The following is a 15,654-nucleotide window of genomic DNA, read 5'->3' on the forward strand; positions in this document are numbered from 1 at the left end:
AAGGATGGAGAGGTGGGGAAAATGCCAACTCAGTCCCGTCTTAGGATGCCTCTGTGTGGGTGTGCACAGCTGTGTAAAGAACTTCATTACATTCTAGCTGCCCTAGGTCAGGAGAGAAAAATACACTGAAGTAACACGCGTCGAAGGCCTCAAGACCAAGCACATAGTAGAGGCTCACTAAATGGTAGCCATTATTATTATCAAGGCACAATTAGTTCCCTGATGTACGCAATTTCCCTCATGATGCTCCAGCTACAACCCTCAGGAGGAAGAGAATTATCATCAGTGATTGCACCGTGATGCAAGTGAAATGAAAGGTAATTGTTCAGCATCAGCTCACTCTGAGGATATTTTGGATGCTACTCAGATTGGTACACGGAAGGTTGTCAACACACTAAACACAATTTGAATTGACAGTCATACTAGTCCAGCTGCAATGGCCAGTAAAAGATAGCTCAGCAGCACAGAATAAAAGCTTTGCATCTAGACTGTGAAACTCAAATATGTCCCAACCACTCTTTAAAAGAAACTAACGGGATACAAAATGAAAGAGAAGACATGCGTAAAATATTAAGTGTACTACGGTTATGTTTATGACATGAACTTAGCATATGGGCAACGGAGAATTAAGTCTTAAAGTTTAATTTAAAAAAAAAAGGAATTGAAAAAACTGCTTGGGATTGGAGCCAGTATCTTGGGGGTGGAAGGAAAAATAGGAAGAAACATGCCCTCATTTGCTTCTAGCATGGTTAGCTGATCTGTCTGAAATTAGACCCACTTTCAAGTGTTTTGACTTAATTATTAAGCCATTTCTTAACCTCATGAATGTAGTTTTCATGTGCTTTCAAATCTGGCCTTGAACTAATAGACCCTTTCACTTCAGTGGTTCTGGAAATGAAAGTCAGATGGAGAGGAAAGCATTTTAACTATGTTTTGCCAAGGGTCAACGCTCTGAACATACAGTCTAGTTTGTACATAAAACTCAGTCCACCTGAATATCCTGCTGGCCCTTGTCTGGTAATGAAGCTAACCATGCCACCCTTTAAAAGTTCTACTTCCTTTCCGAGCACAGTCGGCTGTATCGGTGCTGAGCTAACCGCTCAAGTGAATCCGCTCTTAGGATCAAAGGCTCAGGAATGAGAAACAGGTGGCACTTAGACACCCCAGGGCAGCCTTCTCTGAACATGTAAGAAAGAGAACAGTAAGTCCAGGCTTCCATTCTAGAATATTCTTTAAAAAAATAAAGACAGGAGGAGTAAAAGGAAGAACTGTCTGTAGTAAGAATAGCCAACACTATGGGAGTATTACTGGAGTCTCTTTCTGTTTGTCATTCTCGTGGAGGCATCTGGTCAGTTGGTCTGTTTCATCCGCCAGTGTCAGAAATCTATGGCTGATGAATACCACATTTGAAATGACAAAATACTGTGCAACTTTCACTTCATGGATTAAAGTAAAATAATGCCTTGGCATGCATCGCACATTATGAAACTAGTAGCCAATACTTACGGACTGCTAAGCCATTTCCATGTATATCCTGGGAAGCAGGTGCTACTATCACCCATTTACAGAGGGAGAACTGAGGTGGAGGGACATGCCATTGAGTAACTGGCCCAAGGTCATATTTTTTGTATAGTAGAATCAAGATTCAAACCTGGGTAGTGAGAATCCAGATTCATGTTCTTAATTGCTACACTCTTATGTACCATGCAATCCACGAATGCAAAGCACTTTTTTTTTTGTTCAGACAAGGTTTCATTCTTTCACCCAAGCTGGGCTGCAGCAGCCCCCTGAAGCCTCGACCCTTGAAGCCAAGTGATCCTTCCATCTCAGCCTCCCAAGTGGTTGCGACTACAGTGTGCACCATCACACTCGACTAATTTTTAAAATTTTTATACAGACGAAGTCTCTCTATGGTGCGAGGCTGTTCTTAAACTCCTGGGATCGAGTAGTCCTCCTGCCTCAGCCTCCTGAAGTGCTGGATTACAGGCGTGAACCACTGCACCGAGCTGCGAAGTACCTTAAAGAGAAGGTACTAAAAAAAAAAAATTAACGTAGGCCAAGTGTGGTGTCTCAGGCCTCTAATCCCTGCACTTTGAGAGGCTGAGGCAGGTGGATCACTTCAGGCCAGGGGTTCAAGACCAGCATGGCCAACATGGTGAAACCCTGTCTCTACTAAACATACAAAAATTAGCTAGTTGTGGTGGCGCGTGCATGGAGTCCCAGATACTCGGGAGGCTGAGGACCAGAATCACTTGAACCAAGGAAGCGAAGGTTGCAGTGAGCTGAGGTCATAGATCAGACCACCGAACTGCAGCCTGGGTGAGAGTGAGATTCTGTCTCAAAAAAAAAAAAGAAATAAAAATAAAAGCCAGGAAACCACCGCTTTCTAAAGCTATACTTATTAAACTGTCTTTATAATATATAACGTACCTACTATGTACTATGCACTGTGTTCTTTGTCCACATGATTTAATACTCTGCAAATCAATGTTAGCTGCATTATTCAAATGAAATCGCGGTGAGTCAAGAAAGTTGTACTTGATCATAGGAACTGTCACTGTACTTTGAACCAAAAACTGACAGACTCCAAATCCTTTAGCGCTTTCATGATGCTACTCTACTTCTTCTTTCTTTTTTTTTTTTTTTTGAGACGGAGTTTCGCTCTTGTTACCCAGGCTGGAGTGCAATGGCACGATCTCGGCTCACTGCAACCTCCGCCTCCTGGGTTCAGGCAATTCTCCTGCCTCAGCCTACTGAGTAGCTGGGATTACAGGCACGCGCCACCGTGCCCAGCTAATTTTTTGTAATTTTTAGTAGAGACGGGGTTTCACCATGTTGACCAGGATGGTCTCGATCTGTTGACCTCATGATCCACCCGCCTCAGCCTCCCAAAGTGCTGGGATTACAGGCTTGAGCCACCGCGCCCGGCCTACTTCTTTTCTTTAAAGCAATTTTTACTACTAAGGATGAATTCAATAAGAAAAAACTTTGCAATAAAACTATTCATAAGTTTAAAATTAGAAGAGAAATGTTCCTTTCTGTCTTCTACCAGGCAAAGAATAGTTCTGACTTCTTAAGAATTGATCTTAGAAATGGTAAGATTCAAGTGATTTGTTACAACATGGGCCAGACAAGAGGAAAGAACATTAGTAGTAAGACTAGTTACGCTTTATTAAAACAGACTGCAGTAATGTTCACATTCCCTCACATTCCTGAGAGGCTTAGATCTCTAATGTCATTTTTAACTGAACCCACAGAGAAGATAATTAAGACTGTCCATTTTCTCATTTTTCCTCTCTCTTTCTTTTCCTTATTTTATATCCAGTGTAAACTTACTCTGGTACACAAAAAGACACTCGTGTCTAGAAGTTATCAAATAGAACTCCTGCAATTAAAATGGGCTTCAAAATACAGCCATTAGGATGGCTACTCTCAAAAGAAAAGAAAAAAAATAAAAGGAAAGAAATGTTGGTGCGAATGTGGAGAAACTGGAACCCGTATGCTCTACGGGTGGAAATGTAAAATGGTACAGCTGCCAGGAACAACAGTATGGCAGCCCCTCAGAAAACTAAAAATAGAGGTACCATACAATCCAGCAACCCCATTTCTGGACAAATACCCGAAAGAATCGAAAGCAGGGATTTCAAGGGATCGCTGTGTACCCATGTTCATAGCAAACATTATTCCTAACAGCCAAAAGGTAGAGGCATCCTAAAGGTCCATCAATGGAGAAAAGAATAAATGAAACGTGGCATCCACATATAGTGGAATGGTATGTAGCCTTCAAAGGGAGGAAAACTGTGACGTGTGCTATCACATGGATGAACCCTGAGGACATGATGCCGAGTGAAATAAGCAAGTCACAAAAGACAAACACTGGTGACTGAATGATTCCACTTACATGAGGTACCTAACATTCGGAACACGACTAACTATACATTTACCAATGGGTAAGACAGCAAATTTTATGGTGTGTATCTTCTGCCACAATTAAAAAACAAAAACAAAAATACAGGCTTGAAAATTGGTAAGAATGGGATATAAATCCTGGCTTCCCTCTTCTACATTCAAAGTCTGTGACTCCAGATAAGCGATTTATTGAATTATTGATGCTCAGACTCCTTATCTGTGCAATGGGGATAATAACAGCGTCTTCTTCTCAGGGTTATAAGGATGACGTGAGTGCACACATGTCACATATTTAGCACAGTATTTGGCCCATGATAAGCATGCCGTAAATGTTGACTTTGGGTCATAGCAGTAGGCCCGGAAGAGTCAGTCAAAGACAATTATAGGTAATGATTTTAAAATCTGATAATAATTGTGATTATGTGTGTAAAAGGTATCTTCATCTTTTAGAGGTACTTACTAGTATATTTCTAGATGAAATAAAGTGATAAATGGGATTTTCTTCAAAATAATGAAGGTGGAGGGAAGAGGGGTAGATAAGAGCACAGATGACATAGAGTGGCCGTGATTGGATGACTGCTCATGGGTAATAAGTATGTGGGATAATTATATTATTCTCTCTACTTTTGTATATGCTTCAAAATGTTCACAACATTTTCATAAATAGATTTCCGTAACAGAGTTAAAAAAAAATCCTTGATCCCAATCTTGGATGACGGCTTTCAGATAATTTTTCAAACTATTACATGTTCATGGATTTGGTATAGCAGACCCTAGGTCCTGTCTAGCCACAGGTTTTCCTCAGGTGGAGTAATTGAACAGCATAGCAATTTTTCCACAGAAATCTTAATGGAATAAAAAGATCATCACAATCAGCAGCTTACCACAAAATTAGGCTGTGTGTGAGCACAAGATAAAAATATCAGTGTTCTTAGCATCTTAAAACTGTGTTTTCTGGGCCGGGCGCAGTGGCTCAAGCCTGTAATCCCAGCACTTTGGGAGGCCGAGGCGGGTGGATCACGAGGTCAAGAGATCGAGACCATCCTGGTCAACATGATGAAACCCCGTCTCTACTAAAAATTACAAAAAATTAGCTGGGCATGGTGGCGCGTGCCTGTAATCCCAGCTACTCAGGAGGCTGAGGCAGGAGAATTGCCTGAACCCAGGGGGCGGAGGTTGCGGTGAGCCGAGATTGCGCCATTGCACTCCAGCCTGGGTAACAAGAGCGAAACTCCGTCTCAAAAAAAAAAACAAAAAACAAAAAACAAAAAACTGTGTTTTCCTCATTTCCTATGCTTCTGTCCCTTTCACTAAAAACGCACGCATAACTTTCACTCATTCCCACCATTTTGATAACACCCATCTAGTCTGTTGTACTTCTTATCAGTTTCATCAAAAGTGATCAAGTGATTAGCCAGGTGTGGTGGTGCATGCCTGTAACCACAGCTACTCGGGAGGCTGAGGCAGGAGAATCGCTTGAACCCAGGAGGTGAGGGTTGCAGTGAGATAGTGCCACTGCATTCCAGCCTGGGTGACAAGCAAAACTCTGTTTCAAATAAAAAAAAAAAGAGTTCAAGTGAGACAAAATAAGTCCAAAGCATAGTATATTTAGCTTTAGATGCCAGGGAGACCAAAATGGAGTATTGCTTCAGGCCAGGAGTTCATGACGAACTTGGGCAACAAAGTGAGACCCTGTTTCTACAAAAAAGAAAAAAATATCAACTAGGGCTGAGTATGGTGGCTCATGTCTGTAATTCCAGCACTTTGGGAGGCTGAGGTGGGCAGATAACCTGAGGTCAGGAGTTCGAGACCAGCCTGGCCAATGTGGTGAAACCCTGTCTCTACTAAAAATAAAAAATTAGCTGGGCATGGTGGCTTGTGCCTATAATTCCAGCCACTCAGGAGGCTGAGACATGAACCCGGGAGGTAGAGGCTGTGGTGAGCGGAGATTGAGCGCCACTGCACTCCAGCCTGGGCAAAAGAGTGAGACTCTGTCTCAAAAAAAAAAAAAAAAAAAAAAAAAAATTAGCCAGGATGGTGGTGCGTGCCTATAGTCCCAGCTACTCACGAGGTTCATGTGGGAGGATCACTTGAGACCGGGAGGCAGAGGCTGCAATGAACTATGATCACACCACTGCACTCTAGGCTGGGTGACAGAAGGAGACATTCTCTCAAAAAACAATAAACAAAACCCCAAAACCAACAAAAGCCTTATTGTTTCTCTTAATGTAAATACCCAGACCAATATTCCAACCCACTGGCCTCATACTACAAGACTATTTCTAGAGGATCTGGCGGACCAGCAACCAACTGCCTTCCTCATCTTATGTGGGACTTTTGGGCCATTTTGGTTCAGAGTTGGGCTGGTGGTAGAACCGATGATACCATTTTCTAGATTAGAAGAAAGGATGGGAGAGGAGAAAGGGTGCCCAGAGAACTTAAATGGGGCTGCCCTTTTAGACAGTAACTCTACAGTCAAGGAACACATACAGGGGCACTACATTTCCTTATTTATGTGTCATCCACGGTGATGTAGAATACTACCCTTTCCAAGAGGCAAACATGAAGGAATTCACCCAGGCAGAGTCTTTGAAATCATAATTTCCCCACCACTGCTACTTACTGAGAAACACTTTTCACTGTGGCAATCTAAAATTAACCTTGTAAAGCATACTATGTGGAAAAAACAAAAAATTAAAAAAAATAAGCGGAACTCTTAAAACAATTTTCAAAGTATTGGCTAACATATAAAAAGCCAAATCTCTAGCAGTATCATTTAAATGCCAGATTAACTGCTTCTTCCTGGCCACCCATCCTATCTCCAAAGTATGATTTCTTTTCATAAACAGCAAAAATGAGTGGTTATGTTTATCAAGTTTTAGACTTATCTCCTGATTGTGCCGGCTGTACATTTGGTAGGATTTTGACAAACGCTACTCCACAGCATTCCACTGTGGATGAGCCACGCGTGCAGAGCCTTCGTGGGCACCTGTCAAGCACATCTGAGGTATCACTCGTATCAGACACGAGAGTCCAGTACCACAATCAGTGAGAATACAGACAATAATATCGTCTTTGTTGCTGTTGCCAAAGTGAAGCTGTACCCCCTTTATTTTAACCAACATGTCCTTGCAATTTGTTTTGAGGGAGAAAATAATACACAGATTAAAACCATTTTGGAGTTACATGGCCAGATAAATATCAGTTATTTTTTTTCCCCGTATGTTAAATTGTTGCTATATGCTTTTTTTAAAGCGCTTAACAATTGTGTTGGAGAAAGGACACCAAATGATGCTTAGAAATGTGATACACATTTTCATTTCACACTCCATCAGCTTTTACAACTGTAGCTCAATGAAATGTGAGCGCGCGCTTGGCAAACAGCCAAATTTACTAAGGTATAAAATAGGGGTCAGGTTACTTTTTTATAGAAAGAAAATAACATGTTTAATTTTCACTCCACATGACTAAAGCAGATATCCAGCTAACACCCTTCTGAAAGGCACCATAACTGCATATATGATACGGTTTAGTGTCCGTTCAGCCGTAGGTTTTTACTAGAGTATAAACAGCTTTGTAAAGCAGGAAAACACTCCTTTCCTTATCCCCTTCCACTCCGGATCTACCGTCTACTGACATAGAAACATACCGTATCCGAGCATCTTTTGGTGTCAACATTTTTGCCGGCAAATAATGGTTTTCACCCTCTGCTTCTAACCTGGAAGCAGAAACAGCTTATTTCCTTTCCAGCCAGAGAAGCAAAGCTTTCGGCATCAGCAAATACACATCTTTCTAATTCCAATTTCAATCTGTCAGAAAGGATTAAGGCCTCATGCATACATAAAAAGGGGCTATACATGACGACAGAAACCTGGTCTGGAATCGCTGTGCCTCCACAGCTGCTGTTTTATGAGCAGGGCAGAGAGGAGAGCATCTTTTACTTACCTTCGTCAAACCTGAGACTTCTCCCTTTGCAAGCGGTTTGCTGATGGAAGGCGTGTACACTCTGGCATCTGATACTGGTCGCCCTTTCATAAAATGTTTGCCTGATTCATAGATGTCCACTTCAACCATTTTCCCCATGAATGCAGGGTTCTTTGGCACTAAAACCTTAAACACATTTTTTCAGAGGCTTAATTTTTGAAAATAAACATTTTACTTTAGAACAGTTTCAGATTTATAAAAATTATAGCAAAGATACTATGGAGAGCTCTTGTATACCCAGCTCCCAGGTTCCTTATTATTACCATCTTACATTAGTATGGTGCATTTGCCACAATTAATGAGCCCAAATCGATATATTATTCATACTATGAACTGAAGGCGTACTTGATTCTCCAGATTTCCCCGTTGTCCCCCACTGTCATTTTTTCTATTCTGGGATCCCCTCCAAAGCAGGCTCTATCTTCTACCTGCTGAGGGGTCTGGGGAGCCTGCAGGAAGGAAAGGCACTTCTGGAAGGGCTCCCAGGCCCCTGGACAGTGCTCTTCTAGTCAAGATGCACCTAGTGTCGGGAGGCACGTGGAACGCAGGCCTGGGAAATCCCCAGCAATCAGCCAGCCGCTTTTGGACAGGCCTTTGATAGTTTGCTCTTGGCTATTCCATGCAATGAGGAAGACCGAGACAATGCTGATGAAACAAAGCCTTATACTTTTAATACTTCCCAAGTGAGCTGTCACAGGAATGGCTTGAAAAGATACTTCGAATACAGGCCTGTGTGTTTGTGTTCATGCATGTGTGTGTGCTGCGTGCTGTGTTTTGGGGGAGAAGGAGGAATATTTAAAAGAACCTTCCAACAACCCAGAATACTGCCGTTTGGCGCTAAATGACTCCCGTAGCTAATGGCTGCCACTCATTCCCCTTGCTCTGCTAGAAAAAGCATGTGTTTGTCAGTCCTGGGACTCTACCTCCATGAAGAACCAGTAGGCTGAAGGGTACTTTGGCTTGTTCACAGCAAACTGTCAGACTGCCTCTTTCCACTAGAGATTCCTGATAAAAGCACTTATTTACCTCGAGCAAACGCTTCCCTTCCTTTGGTACCTACAGGTAGCTTGTGCACATGATGTCTCCCTCACACTTCTATTTCAACAGTGGAGCTACTTGCCAGTCTTTTCAAGTCAGAATCCAAAATAAATAGACCGATTCTAATCCGGTAATGCTTGGATACCTAGATATAATCCTCACCTCTGGAACTCATCTTATTTAGAAAAAAATAATTCCTATAAAATCTTTTATATGCTTAGTTGTCAAGAAAGAAAAGTCAGATGAGAGCCAGGAGTTCCACGTCCAATCTCTCTGAGAGGCAAAATCGAATCTTGGTCTGAGTTTGATTTTTACGACCACTGAGTTCACTGCTTCATCAGAGTATAAGAAAAAGGTCACCTGGGTGGTGAATTACTTATGGCAGGCAAAACGGACTAAAAGAGCTTTAGTGTTGGGATATAAAAAGCCCTTTTAAATCAGTTTTTATAAAATAAGAAAATCTCTAGACCAAACTAACCCTGGGAGACTTGGTCCTATTCTGGGGGAAAATAACCCTCCTTGATCTGCGGCCTTGATCTGAATGAAGGGCTCAGTGTTTTCCCCTCCTCCCATTTTAATAATTGGGAAAAGCCTGACTGCTTTAAATTGGAGGAAGCAGCTAACGAGGCATGCTACTGCCTTTAAAATGAAGGGAAAAAAGTTCCCTGCTGAGGCGAAACCCAGATGGCAAAAGAAAGGGGAGAGAAGAGGCAACCAAAATACAATCAGGCTCCTCCCCAGGGCTGAGCAGAAGGTTGGCTTCAATGGGAAAGTGGCCCTCTGGAGTCTATTAATGAGATGGGAAATGGGGAAGAGGCGCAGCCCAGACATAGAGGGCTGGGAGCCCTTCCTCAACCAGAGTCTCCATGCTACTGAACACAGCATGTTTAGTCTGAGCTTTGAAAAGCTTTTCCTGGGGACCCACTGCCCAGTCTGAGATGATTCCCTGGGGAACATCAGTGCTGAAGGCCTCTTCAGCTCCTCCTTTCCTGCCTTCTCACACAGGCAGCCTGCTTCCTCTGCCCGTCCCTCATTCGACTTGCCCACATTGCCCTGCAGGGTCTTCTCAAGCTCTGATTCCAGCCAGGACCCAGAGCAAACATTTTTACCTCTTATCTGATGAGAAAGAAGCAAAAAAGGAGGTAGCTTCATTTAATTTTAATACAATCCGGAAAAATCGATGAAAATCTCCGTACCCCCATGGGAGTCTCCCAAACAGGCTCTCATGAGATGGGCGAGGAGGGCATATCCCATCTCTTCCTTGACCTTGGCCCTTGCCAGGGACCATGCCCCTGAAAGAGGCACTGTTTCCCTCAGTCACTTTTGAATTGCTCTCCCACCTGGAGGAGAAGAAACCCCGAGGCCAAAACGGAAGTCAGGCTCCTTTTAGGGGGCACAGGCAGGCCAGCTTCAATGGGCAGGGAAGGAAGCCTAGTAAGTGGGGTGCGCCTTGGGATGGCCCCCAAAGCTCCCACAGTGAAGCTGCTTGGATCCTCACTCCAGTCCGCACAGTCGTTTATATAATTTGAGCTGAGTCCAAGGAAAAGACTCTGCTCCCAGCATTTTTATCACGGTAGAAGTTAAAAAAAAAAAATACTAAAACTAAACAAAACTGGAAAAGCAACCAACCAACCTACTAAAAAAACCGTATGGGTGATGGGCCGGCGAGAGGAAATCCCTGCCCTTTCATGCTGCTGTCGCCCATGCAGACATCCTTCCTGTCGTCTGAGCAGGACTTTCCCCCCTGCTTTGCCAGGGTGTGGGAATTCTGGCAGTGTTAATTGCCTGGTTCCAAGCGCCCAAAAGCCTAAGGCTGGTCCTGTCAAACATTAATGTGGACTAAAATCGACTAAATACACGTATTCCTTTGTAGAGAATGTATTGCAGAGTAAGTCACAAAGACAAACCCATGTTAGCCTGGCTGACATGAGGCTACAGAACAGCCTGGTTGTGACAAGATTCAACACTCTCCCCTTTAAATGCCCTGTGCTTAAACTTTCAGAACTCTTTCTCATTTTGGAGAAAACTCAAGAATACTGAAGTGCCTCTTACCTGCTCATAGAATCGATTGTGTGCAACATAAAACTTGGAATCAAAAGATTCTTCTGTTACTAACACTTGCTGTCTTTCACCAATCTGCGGAGAGAAGGGGAGGGGAAAAAAAGGAACGATAAGGGTCAACATCTGTGAATCCAAAAATAAAAATGAAGGCCAGCTCTAGTAGGTCTGGACCAAGTAGCATCTTCTCGAATTTAAAGTACATTCTACTTCGCTGGTTATTTAACAGTGAACGCCACTCAAATCACGGATTCAAATTTTTTGAAAGACATTAATTATGTGGCAACATAAAATTAGCATGGCATAAACTCTTATTTTCCTACATAACTCTGAAACAGAACTTGATCTCCTTCAACAGAGGTAAGATAATTAAAGCTTCGATGACATACAAAAATCTTCTAAATATCACTTTGTTTCCTGAAACAAAGTTGCAAAACAAGCCAGAACAAGCTGCTTCTAATCCAAATTCATGAAAATATTTTGGCAATATGAAAGAATAAGCAATAAACATTAATTTGAGTTACGAGGGATGTAACACTACAGAAAATGCCTCTGAAAACCCGTCATTAGGACCCTGTACCTCCGCATTTCATATCTTGCATACAATTCTGAAAGTACTGACTAATTCACGGAGCTATTTGCTTTTTCTGTCCATTTTCTCTGTCACAGGCAACTGTCTCTTTGCTGCAGTCATGACCCCATGTTCATTTATTATTTTACAAAGAGAAAGATCGCAAAAATATGGAACTGTTAATTTTCTACAGGATTGATGTACATTATGATCTAAGCACCCATTTCTAATAGCAACTAAGTAAATCAGGCAAAACAAAGGGTAAAGCAGTGTGACTATTCTAAGGAAATTCTACCATTTCCAAGTTTATTCTACTGTGAAATGCAGCATTTAAAGTAGCAATTACTTTTAAAAATTCTTTTTAAAGACAGATTCTTGCTCAAGTCAACCCAGGCTGGAGTGCCAGGATGCGATCTGGGCTTACTGCAACCTCCGCCTCCTGGGTTCAAATGATTCTCCTGCCTCAGCCTCCTGAGTAGCTGGAATTACAAGCATGTGCCACGATGCCAAGCTAATTTTTTTATTTTTACTAGAGACAGGTTTCGCCACGTTGGCCAGGCTGGTCTCGAACTCCTGACCTCAGGTGATCTGCCGGCCTCAGCCTCCCAGCTTACAGGAGTAAGACACCACGTCAGGCCTCAATTACTCTTTTTACAAGGTTGTTGAAATTTCTGGCACAGCAAACCGACTGTACTGAATGACTGTGCCGGGGATTATTTTTACCATTGCTACTTAATAACTACGACCCCTGAAATTAAAGCCCACTGGCAAGATAATTTTTTTTTTAATTTCTATTCTCATTTGTGGGGACTTGTCACCATGTTCAGGCGGTTACCATGAAGGAAACATAAACACAGCTGCACTAAATAGACCACCTAACAATGAAAAAAACCATCAAACTCCACTCTCCATCACACAATGCCAGTACCTAAATACACCATCATTTACTATCTAGTATGCTATTCAAAATGCAGCCCTGCTAGCCGAAAGTTGTAAGGTCTCTGAGAGGATACTTATTAAAGACTCTCTTGCACTCTCTGAAAAACAATGAAAGGGCTGGTAACATTAATCCCCGTAAAAAAATCAAGTAGCAAAAAAAGAAATTCCCCCCAACTTCCACATTGAGCTTCAGTAAGTCTTTTTATAGAAAAGAATGGGTGAATATAGGGTCTCACTGAAGTATATTCTTCTGGAAGAAAACTCAGAATGTTTGCACACATTTCCCAGTGTGAGTTGCTTATGACTTGGGATAAGTATCTGTCAATGGTTCTTAAGGAAATCTGCAATTACACTTCATCTAACAACAAGTTTTCAGGAAATTAACAACAATATGAAATTGTAGAGCCGCTGAAAACGATGTTGCTTCTTTCTTCTTATTAGAACCAATGTGGACAGTAAGGGCCGTCATGTCGGGGCTGCTCTGTTTCATCTGGAGATGATACCAATGACAGTAATATATACAGACTTAAAAAGACTGGCTATGTTTATAGACTAGAAAGCTGGAGTTTTAGTCAGCCATTAGAGAACTATTTGTAGGTGAGTATTTAACTATTCTTTGACAAAGAGACTCATGAGAACTGCTATGTGCACTAATCCATAGTGGCAAACACTTTTTCAGTCATCCTATTTGTATCCCCAACTGAGGAACCCAGTTGTACTGGCAAGGCCCTTAAACATCTCAGTAGCAGCTGGACGCGGTGGCTTGTGCCTGTAATCCCTGCACTCTGGGAGGCAGAGGTGGGCAGAACACTTGAGTCCAGGAGTTCCAGACCTGTCAGGGCAACATGGAAAAGCCCCGTTTCTATTAAAAAAAAATACAGAAGTTAGCTGAGTGTGGGTGGTGTGCGCCTACAGTCCCAGCTACTTAAGAGGCTGAGGTGGGAGGATCGCTTGGGCCTGGCAGGTTGAGGCTGCAGTGAGTTGTGATCATTCTACTGCATTCTAGCATGGGTGATTGAGCAAGACCCTGTCTCAAATAAATAAAATAAAATAAAACATCTCCAGAGGTCAGGCACAATGGCTCATGTTTGTAATCCCAGCACTGTGGGGGGCCAGGTTGGGTGGAAAATTTGAGGCCATGAGTTCAAGACCAGCCTGGCCAACATGGTGACACCTTGTTTCTACTGAAAATATAATTAGCCAGGCATGGTGGCATGTGCCTGTAATCCCAGCTACTCGGGAGGCCGAGGTGGGAGGATTGACTGAACCTGGGAGGCAGAGGCTGCAGTGAGATGAGACTGCACCACTGCACTCCAGCTTGTGTGACAGGGTGAGGCTCTGCCTCAAACAAAGGAAAAGAAAAGAAAGGTCTCTGGAGCATACTGAGCAAAGACAAGCCTAAGAAAACCAGGGCTTTGATTAAAACCTGCTGCGAGCCATCCCAACCCCTTAAAATAAATATATACATTATAAATATATAAAACTTGCTTGAGCCCGGCTGCAGTAAGCGTTGATCATGCCACTGCACTCTAGTCTGGGCAATAGAGTGAGAACCTATCTCAACAAATGAACAAACAAAAAATAATAAATGCTTTCCTCAATATTTGTTAATGAATGAAGTCACATTGGTGCGAATATCCAATATGACCTTTAAGAGAATCAACTGTTTCAAATAATATTCAAGTCAACACTGAAGTTAGGGAAGAATGAGCTCAGATGAAATTCTGGAAGATGCCATCTCACCTGGCTTGCAAAGGAAATTGTGGGCTAAGCGAATATATACAAGCCTCACATTTCTTTTTAAAGTGAGCAGCTTCCCCTACATTTTCCAACGATTGTCTCTCCCATGCCATATGGCAGCCCTGTGTGGTTAAAGACCCTCACAGAGGCTGGGCGCGGTGGCTCATGCCTGGCAGCCCTGTGTGGTTAAACACCCTCACAGAGGCCGGGCGTGGTGCCTCATGCCTGTAATCCCAGCACTTTGGGAGGCTGAGGTGGGCGGATCACGAGGTCAGGAGATCGAGATCATCCTGGCTAACATGGCAAAACCCCATCTCTACTAAAAATACAAAAATTAGCTGGGCATGGTACATGCCTGTAGTCCCATGAGAATTACCTGAACCTGGGATGGGGAGGTTGCAGTGAGCCAAGATCGCACCACTGCACTGCAGCCTGAGTGACAGAGCAAGAGTCCGTCTCAAAAAAAAAAAAAAAACACACAACAAAATCTCGTATAACAAGATTGAGAGTAAAATCATCCTGGCTTGCCATATCCAAAGAATGCTTCTGCTAATCAGAGTAAGGGAGTTCTAGTCACAGAAAAAGACAGGGCATCCTGGAGAAAAGTGGCAAGGTGACAGATATCTTTAGACCTTAGGCCCACACTAACCTGGTATTATGCTAATGGAAGAGCCAGTCCAGTAGAAGGGATCAGAGTTTGTCTTTTTTTTTTTGAGACGGAGTTTTGCTCGTTACCGAGGCTGGAGTGCAATCGCACGATCGCAGCTCACTGCAACCTCCACCTCCTGGGTTCAAGCAATTCTCCTGCCTCAGCCTCCTGAGTAGCTGGCACTACAGGCGTGTGCCACCATGCCCAGCTAATTTTTGTATTTTCAGTAGAGACGGGGTTTCACCTTGTTGACCAGGATGGTCTCGATCTCTTGACCTTGTGATCCACCCACCTCAGCCTCCCAAAGTGCTGGGATCAGAGTTTGTCTTAAAGAGTTTGTCTACACTCATCTGAGAAGCAAACTTCCAGGGCTGCCTCACCATCACTGACAACTCCTTGCCTAATGGCTGAAACTACCAACAGGAAAATGTTGTATCACTGTGAAAAGTGGACAAAATCCTGCAAGTAAGGAAGAAGCTGAAAACCATGGTTTTCATGAAATGTATGACCGGCCGCCTGCTATGGCTTGTCCCTGCCAAAACTCATGCTGAAATTTAATTGCCAATGAAACAGTCTTGAGAGGCGGTGTCTTTAAGAAGTGATTAGGTCATTAAGATTTGTTAATGTCTTTCTCCAGGGACTGAACGGGTTCTTGAGGGAATGAGTAAGCTCACGTGAGAGTGGGTTGTTATAATGTGAGGCTGCCTTTCAAATCTGGCCTCTTTGAAAGCCCTTGTGCTTCCTGCTGAATTGAAGTCCTCACTAA

The 15,654-nt window shown here is 42.9% G+C and overlaps 1 protein-coding gene across 13 annotated transcripts in view; it reads right to left on the reverse strand.

Moving 5' to 3' along the window:
* Positions 1-15,654, reverse strand: part of CDKAL1 (CDKAL1 threonylcarbamoyladenosine tRNA methylthiotransferase) — a 736,106-nt gene that overhangs the window by 23,406 nt on the left and 697,046 nt on the right. For all 13 annotated transcript variants that reach the window (XM_078368217.1, XM_078368209.1, XM_078368220.1 and 10 more), the window contains 2 exons: positions 10,984-11,067; positions 7,855-8,019 (listed from right to left, as the gene is read on the reverse strand). In XM_078368217.1, coding sequence (XP_078224343.1) covers positions 7,855-8,019; positions 10,984-11,067 — 249 coding nt within the window. The remainder of the gene's footprint in view (positions 1-7,854; positions 8,020-10,983; positions 11,068-15,654) is intronic.

Source organism: Callithrix jacchus, chromosome 4 (assembly GCF_049354715.1).
Source record: "Callithrix jacchus isolate 240 chromosome 4, calJac240_pri, whole genome shotgun sequence".
Classification (NCBI taxonomy): domain Eukaryota; kingdom Metazoa; phylum Chordata; class Mammalia; order Primates; family Cebidae; genus Callithrix; species Callithrix jacchus.